A 12,032-nucleotide genomic window follows, 5' to 3' on the forward strand; every position below is an offset into this window, starting at 1 on the left:
ATTGTTTTTATTCTTTTGTGCTCCTTGGCATTAGAAAGGTGACTGGTGCTGGTGAACAACCAAGATGCACCTGAACCCTAACCCCACTGAGAACCAACCAGGATGCCCTGTGGACTCTGAATCTTTTTGTGCTGTTACAAAAGAGACCTTCTGAAACAACAGTAGATTCCTAAAAAAGAGGGTGGCGTGGCAAGTGCAAAAGTCAGCCTCAGCAAAAGCAAAGCACTAAGCAACTCAGTGAGACCCTGTCTCTAAATAAAATACAAAATAGGGCTGGGGATGTGGCCCACTGGTTGAGTGGCCCTAAGTTCAATCCCTGGTACCAAAAAAAAAGGAAGAAGGAGAGAGAGCAAGAGAGAGAGAAAGAGGATAGTGGGATCTTTCTCTTTTGGATGTGGCTAGATCCATATGTCACCTATTTATTCAGTAATTAGCTTTAGAGCCCTGCCATGTGCTGGCTTTTGTGCTCCATCCACAGGTGTGGATTGTGAAGGTTCCATGGGGAAATCTCATGGTTAGATGATGAGGACACTGAAGGAGGTCTCTTTCCACTGTGGTTGAGAATGACAATATCAGTTCCTTAAATGTACACATAAGCCAACTGCAACATATTTCTTCTTCTCAGTCAAGAACCATCTTTGTAAGAAGATGTCCACATGTGTGATGGCAAAGGCGGTTCCCAAGTGTTTCTCATGTAAGATGCTTGGTTGTTACGTGTGGTCCCATCGGTGAAATGCTTGGTGTGGGGCTCTCGCCTCGCTTACATGCCTGAATGTTTTCTGAGTAGAATCAATGGCAATGAGTCATGCATGAAGCCATGGATAAACATAAAGGCCATTAACTGCTTATATATAGCTGATGTTCAAGACCGATTGCCAAAAAGAAAAACTGTAAAGTGAAATCAATTTAAAGACTAAAAAAAGAAAAGTCATGGAATCAAGAGGCTGGACAGAAATAAGCCCTAGTGTGCCAAGAGTGGGTTTTTGTTCTCTTCAACCACACCTGGCACTTTGGTAGAAGATGCTAAAATAATTCAGAGAATTACACCTCAGTTGGCACCTTCCTGCACAGGGGAGTTTCCATTATCACAGGACTAGATTTCCCTATTGGCAGAGTGACACTGAGTAACACCTTCCTGACCTTCACACTGGAAGTAGAGGCAGTGACCTTAATTTGACCCATCTACACTGATCTCATGTTCTGAGTGGTGAACTAAATAAAGCACAATTTATCCTCCTGGAATTCCTTTATAATTAGACCCAAGACCAATCTTTAGTGATAAAGAGAACAAAGGAAGACAGATGGTCCTCAACTTATGGTGTTTTTTTCTACCTTACAATGATGTGAAGGCAGCATGCATTCATTAGCAACCTCACTTTGAAATTTGGTCTTTCCTCAGCTGGCAGTGTGATCTGACTCCCTCCACGATGCTGGGCAGAGGGAGCAGGCCACAGCTCCCAATCAGCCATGAGGTCATGCCCAGAAGCAATCAGCTCTGTACAGTGTGCTGTGGGCTAAGCTGTGGTACTCTGTAGGTTAGTTGTATTTGATGCATTTTTGACTTAAAATATTTTCAATTTATTTTATGTTGGGCTAATCAGAACATGACCCCCTCCCCACGTCTGGAAGCACCTGTGTCCTCATTAACAACTTTTGTAAAAAGAGAAAAATATAAAGTTACACAAAAGCCTTTCTAAATATCTTCTGATCTATTTTCAAAAAAAGAAAAACTTCAACTTTTTTTCCATATATTTGCTACAACCAGGGCAAAGAATCCCAGTACAGGGTTTTTCCTCTATCCCATCATATACCTTATCAGCTCAATGATTTTCTTCCAAATATGGCTAACACTGCTGAAAAAAAAGCAAGGAAAAACATGATTCCAAATCATCTGGAAACCTGTCAACTTGGATAATTCAGGTAAAAATAATTTCACAGGGAGATGTGCTTATAGCCTGATAATAGTAAATGTTCAGTGTATTTGAGACAAGTTAAAGGTCAACATGACTTTAAGGGTCTTTGAACAACAGGCCCTTAACACAGAAATGGCATATTCTGGTGTATTCTCCTAGGAGAATGGCAAAGGCACAGAGTTTTACCCATGGCTTCCTCATGAAATCAAATTATGGCCTTTACCTGGAGTTCTCCTCCTTGATGGCTGAGACCAGAATGGAAAGTGACTCCCAGGTGAAGGCTTGCTCCCTCACCTAAGATGTAAATCTGCCTTGTGAATTCTCAAAATGAATCTTCCCTTTTAATTTTGTTTCATGCATGGTCAGTGTGGTGGTATCTGGCATCTACATCATGGGACATCAAGTCTGAGGAGTGATGTGGTGCTGCTTTGAGGCTTGGTGATAGGACTTTTTTCTTTCCTGTGTCTCTTCATACAACCTTGTGTGGGTTCTGAGCTCCAGGGAAGATTGAGGGCTAGAGGTCAATGAGGTAGAGGCAGCTTTTTGCATTGAGGACAGAGGATTGCCTTATTTCAGGGACTTTCTCTTTGATGGGTTCCCATTATGTCAAGAACTCATCAGAGTAAGCAAGGTTAGCAGAGCTCATATTCAACTATGACTACCCCACCCTGAGGTCACCCCAGGATGAGCTTCACTTCACTTCAGTCTGCCCTGAGCTTTCCACTATGTATTAGCACTCCACCTGAGGCCACTTCAATTACAACTCGTGCCAAAGTTAAACTTAAAAATGACCAGATGCAAATGTACCTGGCTCTAGAGTGTGGGGGATTAACTAATCAGGACCTCAGTAGACCTTCACCTGTTGGATAGCAGATATTAAGAAGATTGATCATTTCAAGTAGTCTGCATGCTGATGATGCTAACACCAAGCCTTGTTAGTCACAAAATAGGAAGAAGATTCCACACAACAGCAGCTTCTTTCAGAAAATAATTCAGATATTGTCACAGGTGTGTTTCATGATTTTGTTGGAAATTCCTCTGAAAAAGATTTTAACCACTTTGACCCTAAATAGCTTTTGTCTCTGTTCTTGACACTTTGCTGTCTTATATGCCCGGAATCCAGTAATTCTTCCAATTCCCCAAAAGCAATAGATTTCTCTAAGAGATACTCGTGGTATAAAATCCAAGGCTGTCATCTGAAAAGCTGGCTTTGGGATTTGGGGTTTCGTTTTTGTTTGGGGGTAAGGGGGTTGTGGCCAAATTTTTTTAAGGAAAGCATTCCTAGCAGTGTGCACGCTGCTTGGGCAGGTCAGTGTTGTCATTCTCAATGCAAATGCATTTGGAGGAGTCACGCTTGAAGGACAACACAGTTGGGGATCAGGATAGATCAAGAGAACAAAAATCAAGCAACTGCTTCCCTAAAATGGGACTGTGTTTACATTTGTGAAATATCTCTAATATCAAGTAGAACATTTATTTGTAGACATCTGGGGATGGAACTATAGTAGCAAAGCCAAGACATTTGCTGTCAAGACTGAAGGGTACTGGCAGACTTTCTGTCCCAGATGGCTAATCGAACACATACTTATATCCTCATCTTCCAAGATCACTTGAAAATGAATGCAAAGGAAATATTTTAAAGTTCTAAGGAGAACAAAGACATCTCAGATGGAAGCTCATGTATGGAGGAATCAAAATCAGTATGCTTTTTTTGTTGTTGTTGTTGGAATAGACAAGCAAACCAACAGCATTTTCCAGAAGCCCTGCGAATCTCAATGCTTAACATGGCGGTTTATTTCCTGCTCATCTGTCTGCCCACTGTGAGTTGGCAGGAGGCTCCACATATCATGGTCACTCATAGACCTAGGCTGGCAGAGACTGGGTCTGTTCACACAATGCCATAACCATCATGGCAGGAGAAAGGAAATGTGGAAAGCCAGGCCCAAAAGCCACTGAAGCTCCTACATGGAAATGACATGCCACTTTCACTCATGTGACTGTTCAGAGTAAATCAGGGGGCCACACAGGTCTGAGGGAGTGGGAAAAGTATTCCTACCAGAGAGAAACCTGTATGTATTCAGTGACTGGCACCATGATGCAGTACCTAAAGCAGACTTCTTTGCCTTGTGGTATTTTGATCACCAACATGTAACACAGCTTCCCATTCCCCAGATGGAACCCAATCCTGACTTTAAGCAAACTTCACCCACCCACATGTACAACCCATTGTTGGCCTTTTTCTGGAAAGACAGCCTGCAACACACACATAAAATATGAAGATAAACAAAACATGACCCCTGACAAAAGGCAGGATATGTTAAATAACAGAAGTTCAAAATCTCTAATAACTTTATTATTGGAAAGATTTAAGATGCTATTGTAGCCATAAAATAAGAACCAGATGCCATAAGAGGAAGCAATCAGAAAACAAAAAGGAGATTTTAAAAATTTTAAATGTGATCTTCAGATTAAAACCATGCAATAAAAGGTACCATAAACAAATAAATAACAAATGATGGAGTGGGAAGAAATGTTTTTAATATGTTTAATAAGAGGTTAAGTCAAAAAAATATATCAACAATATATTAACATGTTAAAATAAAATCTTAAACTTTCTGCATGTCAATTAAATAACAAAAAGATGGTAAAAGTGGGCAAAGGTTATGAACAAGGTCATTAACTAAAGAGAAAAAGCAAATGGTCAATAAGTATGTAAGATGCTGAGCCTTATTGGTGACTGGGGAAAGGCAATTAAATCGCTGACATAGAGATTGCCTATTGGATAGCAGATACTAAGAGGACCAATGATTTCAAGTACTCCATTGTTTGGATAACCACTTTTTATAATACATTCATTAGTTGCTGGACATTTGGATTTCCATATTTTTGGCTATTATGAATAATGTTATTTAAACTTTTGTGTACAAAATATTGTGTGAACATATGTTTTCATTTCCCTTGTGTATATATTCCTAGGAGTGGAATTGATGGGTCATAAAGTAATTCTGTGGGTTTTTTGTTGTTTTTTTTTTTTTTCAGAAACTAACTCTTCCAAAGTGCTGCACCATTTTACATTCCTAGTAGCAATGAATAAGGATTCCAGTTTCTCCACCTTCTCTCCAGTACTTCTTATTCTTTTTTTTTCCCCTACAGTCATTGCAGTGGATATGAAATGGTATCCCACTGTTGATTTGATTTGCATTTCCCTAATGACTACTGATGGTGAATATATTTTCATATGCTTATTGGTCATGTATAGTTTTTATTGGGAAAAATATCTATTAAAGTCCTTGGTCTATCTTAAAATTGGATTATTTATCATTCTCCCATTGAGTTATAAGCTTTATTTATATATTCTGGACAGAGATCTATTATGAGATAAACAATTTTCAAATATTTTCTCCCACTATATGAGTTAGCATTATACTCTGTTGACAGTGGCTTTTGAAGCACAAAGTTTTAAATTTTTTATATAATTCATGATTTATTTTTCTTTTGTTGCTTGTGCTTTTGTTGTACTATCTAAGAAATCATTGTCTAACCCAAGGTCACAAAAATTTATTCCTATGTTTTCTTCTAAGAGTTGAGTAGTTTTAGCTTCTTCCATTTAGATCAGTGATGCATTTTGAGTCAATTTATATAGGGATTATGGTCTGAGATAGGAGTCAGTCTAATTTTTTCTTTTAAATATGAATACCTACTTATCCCAACACTGTTGAAAAAGCTTTTCTTTCCCCTATTCTTAGAAATTTTATTTCAAAAAAATGAACAAATGATGTATGGGCTATATTCCATTGGAATGGTTATATTCCATTGGTAGAAATATCTCTTATGCCAGTACTACACTGTCATGATTACTATCAAAAGTTACTAGAAAGTTTTGAAATCAGGAAGTGTGCATGCTCCCACTTCTTTTGAAATATTGTTTTAACTCTTTTGGGACACATTTCCATATGAATTTTGGGGGTCAGCTTGTCATTTTTGGCAAACAAGCAAACAAACCAGTAAGGATTTTGATAAGGATTACATTAAATCTGTAGATCAGTTTGTGAAGTATTCCTGTTATTAAATCTTTTAATTCATGAACATAGGATGCCCTTCCACTTATTTAGATTTTCCTTAATAGCTCTCAACAATGTGTGGTAGTCTTCAATGGACAAACCTTGCAGATATTTCCTTCAATTTATTCCTTAATAGTTGATTTTTATGCTACTTAAACTGATTTCTTATTTTCATTTTCCAATTGCTCATTGCTGATTTATCTAAATAAAGTTGATTTTATACATTGATCTGAATCTCGCAACCTTCTATACCAGTTCTAATAGTTATTTTAGTGTATTCCTTAGGACTTTGTGCACATAATATGTATATAGTATGTTGGCATCTAAACTGAATAGAGTGGTGTGTGCTGTAATCCCAAAAAGGAGACTGAAGCAGGAGAACTGTGAGGTTAAGGCCAGCCTCAGCAACCTATCAAGAACCTCTCAAAATAAAAAAGGGGTGGCAGCTTAACTCAGTGGTAGAGCATGACCTGGGTTCAATCTCCAGTACTGCAAATTAAGAATAACAACAGTGATAATGTTAGCATCTGCAAACAGAGATAATTCTCCTTCTCTTCTTCACACCTGTATGCTCTTTATTTATTTTTCTTTCTTAGTTGCTCTAGACAGAAATTCCAATACAATGTTGAGCAGAAGTAGCAAAACATCCTTTTCTTGCTCCTGATCTTAGGCAAAAAGCATTCATAAATTCACCATGAAGTGTGATGTTAGCTCTGGGTTTTCATAGATGCCTTTTATCAGGTTAAGGATGTTCCCTTCTATTTCTAGCTTTTTGTTTTGTCTTGTTGCTTTGTAGCAGGGTCTTACTGTGTTGCCTAGGCTGGCCTTGGAATTCCAGTCCTCCTGATTCAACCTCAGTGGTGTTGGAGGTTGCACCACAGTGCTGGCTTATTACTAACTTGTGAATTTTTTTTCAATCATAAAAGGGGACCAAATTTTGTCATATGCTTTCTTTGCACCTACTAAGATAAGTCATGTGGTTTATGTTCCTTATATATGATGGAGTTCATTGATTGCTGTGTGTTAAAACAACCTTGCGTTCCTGGGATAAATTGTATTTGGTCAGAATTCATAATACTTTTTTATATGTGCTCAATTAAGTTTGCTAGTATATTGTTGAAGGTTTTGTGTACATAGTTATACATGATATAACATTGTTTCTAACAGCAAAAATTTGATAACCAGCATATATATCAAATGATTAGTTAAATTTCCTAGCAATTTAAAGAAAAAAAAATAGAACTATGTTATCTAAGATGTATGACATTTTAGAAATAGCAATGTAGCATAATATATTATTGTTATAATGTTACTCCTAATTTTTATGTAAATACACACATGTAAATACTGCACCAAATATTTTTATTTGTGTAGATAGATGTAGAAGTAGTAAGTGCAGATGAATATACATCAAACTAATGTGCTTCCAACAGGAGAGAAGTGCAGGATTAAGCAGACTTGAAACTTGTCTGTACTCTTTAAATATTATAATGAGAAACAAGCTTATGTATGTTTTGTGTAAATTTAAAGTAAGTTGTTAAAAAATGAAAATGAACTCACTAATATAAATAAAACTATGTTCAAACAAACTTCACTGTAAAGCAGGAAAAAGCCCTGTTATTCCCCAGCACAGTCCCTGACCACACAAAACTATTTACTGCAAGTAGCAGGTATAGTTAGAACTTTTCTCACTTAAAAATTGGTAATAAATTTTGAAGGAGAACCAGCACAGGATTTATATAAATACACTGCAATTGGAAGAGAATAAAAAGGACAAGGAAAAATTACATTTAAAATAGACCAGCAAAAAGTGACCAATGAAAAGATGAAAATTGTAACCAAATGTTTGACATAAATTTTTTTTAAAAAATTGATTAAACAACAGCCTCAATAAAATAAGAACTTATAAGGAAGATACAAGATCTCAAGGAAGATACAGGGATACAATCGAGTAGCAGAGGGAGATGAAATATGACCTGGCAGAGCTGAGGAAAGAAGTGGAAGAAGCTTAGGAATTTATCACAGAAACCAAGTCTGTGTGAATGCAGAGAAAATCAATACCGCAGGACACAGTGGATAACACAGAGGACATGATTGGGAAAAGCAAGCAGAGCAAAATGGAATTGAAGGGAGAGTCCAGAAAATAAAGAATATAAGGAAGAAACAAAACAGAAAACACGTAGAATTTGACACACGCACACCCCCACCACAAAAAAAAAGAAAATCAAAGAAATCAGAAAAAAAAATTATGTATTTGATCCTTCCTATCCATGGTTTCTGCATCTGCACATTCAACTAGGTATGAATTGAAAATATTCTTTTAAAAATCGCTTCTGTCTTAAACATGAGCAGACATTTTTCATCACTATTTCTTAAATAAAATAACTATCAAGAGAGCATTTACATCATTTTAAATACTATAAATCATCCAGAGATGATTTAAAATGTATGGGAGGATAAAGATAGGTTATATGACAAACACCACACCCTTTTCTATGGCAGGTTGAGTGTTCACAGGTTTTGGTATCCTCAAAGGGGCCCTGAAACCATTTCCTCGCAGACACTGAGGAGTGACTGTTCTAAATACTGCCTTGTGTCCCAGGAAAAGTTGATATAAAACTATGAATAGCCTAAAAGTTATTAGACTTGCATAGTAAGACTCCTTTGATCATCCCATCCAAATTTTAAGTAACCTAATAATGCAGATGCATCAGATTGTTCTCAGACTTCACCACAGTCACATTCAGGGAAGCAATTCCTGCAAAAGCCTCAGGGAAAATGTGACCCCCAAATTTATACCAGCCAAACTGACACTCAGGTGACAATGAATATTAATATATTACATTTAAGAAAATATAATTCCTACAAGTCCATCTCAAAGGGAACAAATTTGAACAAGCAAGAATTTATCAGGGAAATTGACAAAAGGACACATAATGAACATTAAAATTCATCCTTAGAACTAAGACTAGAGCAACTATGGCAGTTGCCTTAGAAAGCAAAAGATAGATGCCATCCACTAATACAAGGTAGAGAAGATGTAATAAAATTTGAAATGGGGTGAAAACGTGGAGTGCATTATATTATGCTGATTTTCTCATCTTCTACTATTCAAGAACTAAAAAATTTCACTTACAACTCATAAGTCACATAATAGAAGTATAACTATGAAGGCTTACAGAAAACATTGGAATAAAAAATATCTGTATCAGTGGGGCAGAGAATGAAGGAGTAAACTAAATAGTATACTTATCTGCTATTTGCTCATTTGGTGAACAAAAGAGGGTAGGAGAATACAAATATGTAAAATTACAAATAATGGGGACATAATAGGAAGTTAGTATATCATAAAAAATAACTTTGTTCAATTTTATAAGTTTAAAACTGGTTTGAAATAAGTGATTGAAAAAAATTAATAACCAACTGTGTGCATAAAATTGAAAATCAATGCAGATGCACTATCACAGAAGCAGCAAAGAAAAACTTTTTATTTAAGCAAGAATAAACAAGGCATGGTGGTGCATGTCTGTATTCCTAGAAACTCAGGAGGCCAAGGCAGAAAGACTGCAGTTCAAGGCCAGCCTGGGCAACTTGGCAAGGCCAAAGCAACTTAGTGAGATCCCGTTTCAAAATAAAAACTAAAAATGACTGGGGATGTGGCTCAGTCGTGAAGACTCCTGTGTTCAAGTCCTAGTACTTTAAATAATTTTTTTAAAATCAAGCAGGATGGTGAATATCAATACTAAAACTAAATTCAATAAAGCATACACACAAAATTGCCAACCATTCTTACAAATGCTGTTGCCAAAGTTCTAAATAGAATAATATTAGTTTTTAAAAAACAAAATTCAGCAGCATATTTAAAACATATTATGGTCCAATAAGCTTTATTCTAGGACTATGAAGTTGTTTTGTTATTAGGAAATATGCTGAATAGAAAATTAAAACAGAATTGCACTATTAACAGGGCAAGAGAAAAATGAAATAATCTTGCCGTTGGAAGTAGAAAAAGCATATGACAAAATGCAACCTACATTCCTATAAAACTTTTATTATGGTAATACATGTATCCTTCCATAATATGATTATGTATAATATTATACACAATTATTAATATACACAATTATTAATATTGTGTATAATATTATTATACACAATGCATGTTAGATGTGAGATGTTATACATTCCATGTTCCCATATAAATAACCTTAAACCCACTTTATATTCAAGTGCAAAATAGTATAAGCATTCCTGCTATAGTCAGAAGCAAAACAAGGTTGTACATTCTCATCAGTAACATTTAACAAGCATGGGAACACTTCCTATTGAAAAGGTGGTTCACCACGAGAATGTGACCCACGTTGCTTGTGAGGTTAAGAAAATTCTCTCTTGATCTAAATTGTTGTGGTAATGAAGCCAGCCCAGTGTTTTTGTGCGTTACTGATATCATATTGTGTTTCTCCCAGATGTTACTAAGACCTCAGAGCAGGTGTACTGTAATTACACTTGCCACGCGTAGACTGAGTGTGGGTTGGTGTCTTTCAAAAAGGTACTGTTAGCTGGCAGTGTTGGCACACACCTTTATTCCCAGCAACTCGAGATACTGAGGCAGGAGAATCACAAGTTTGAGGCCAGCCTCAACAACTTAGAGAGACCTGTCTCAAAAAATAAGTAAAAATTGGACTGAGAATGTAGCTCAGTGATAAAGCACCTCTGAGTTCAAGACCTGGTAAAACTGGCACTGGCTTAGTTTTACATAAAAGTTTATACAGCACATGACTGCGTTTTAAAGTTGTTCCTGATGTCTTAAAAGCACACATAATACCCCATTCACATAAAACAATATGTGTTTATTTACATGCACCAATAGATGCTGAAAAATCTGATCAAATACCAAAATATTACTTAGGGATGATTTTCTTAGTGTGATGTGGTATAGGTAGATTTTTATTTTCTGCCTCATGTTGTTTGAATTATCATTTACTATTTTTATAATAAAAATAAAGCTACTTCAATATGAGAAAATGAATAAATAAATAAACCCCTTGGGTCAGATATTTCCATCATCTTTGTAGAGCTGGGCTGAGAATTTTATGTTGAGGCTAAACTCTTCTGCTGATTCTGATGATTGCATTTGGGAACCACAGGGGAAGGATTCATGATCTAATCTGAGCTCCTCATCTCATTTGCTGAAGCAAATGAAAAAAAAATTTGTTTTAATAATTCGCAGCCTGCATTTGAGAATCTCAATGTCATGTTGAGCTCATTTATTGATTCAGTTGCCGAGTTTAACGAGCCATTAACCAGTTGCTGACTTCCACCCTGGCAGCCTCTGTCATTTCCTCCCTGAATCCTCATGACACCTCCCTTCTGGGCACCATGCATGGTCAGAACTTGGGCAGCTCCCACTCTACTTGGAAAAAAAAATCAAGAAAGCAGACCAATGTCTATACTGTGAGAGTTGCAGAAATGACAGGAGATGATGGAAGCAGAAAACAGTTCACAGCATAAGACAATAGTTTTGTCATAGATAGGGCAAGTTGCTTAGCTTCTGCTGTCATCCCCTGGATATTCAGAGAAAACTCAAACTACAGTAGAGTGGAGAAACCTCTAACAGATGAATGAGGCCAGGTCACTCCTCACCCATGTGCCAGGGAAGTGCAATTCATGAGGGATTCCAGACTCTGTTAGTTTGCTAGGGCTGCTGTAACAAAATACCATAAACCAGGTAGCATAAACAACAGAAACTCGTTGACTCATCATTTCAGAGGCTGAGAATGTGAGATCACAGTGTTGGCACGGTTGATTCCTTCTGAGCCTGCGAGGAAGAATCCATTCCAGGTCTTTCTGCTAGCTCCTGGTGGTTTGCTGACACTCTTTTGCATTCCTGGCTTGTAGAAGCATCAGCTGGTCTCTGCCTTCATGTTCTCATGGTGCTCTCCTGTGTGCATGACTGTGTTCAAATTTCCTTAAAAAAAAAAAACTTTAGTCACATTGGATTAAAGACACCCTGACCTCATTATAACTGAATACATCTGCAAGTGTCTTGTTCCCAAAT

The 12,032-nt window shown here is 36.8% G+C and overlaps 1 protein-coding gene across 2 annotated transcripts in view; it reads left to right on the forward strand.

Moving 5' to 3' along the window:
* The window catches only part of ADAMTS17 (ADAM metallopeptidase with thrombospondin type 1 motif 17), a 340,804-nt gene that overhangs the window by 247,759 nt on the left and 81,013 nt on the right, over positions 1–12,032 (forward strand). Inside the window, exon 16 of one of the 2 annotated variants that reach the window (XM_079127336.1) lies at positions 626–694. The exons of the other annotated variant lie outside the window; for it this stretch is intronic. Coding sequence (XP_078983462.1) covers positions 626–694 — 69 coding nt within the window. The remainder of the gene's footprint in view (positions 1–625; positions 695–12,032) is intronic. 2 annotated transcript variants of the gene reach the window in all.

This window comes from Sciurus vulgaris (genome assembly GCF_902686455.1).
Source record: "Sciurus vulgaris genome assembly, chromosome: 2".
Taxonomy (NCBI): Eukaryota; Metazoa; Chordata; class Mammalia; order Rodentia; family Sciuridae; genus Sciurus; species Sciurus vulgaris.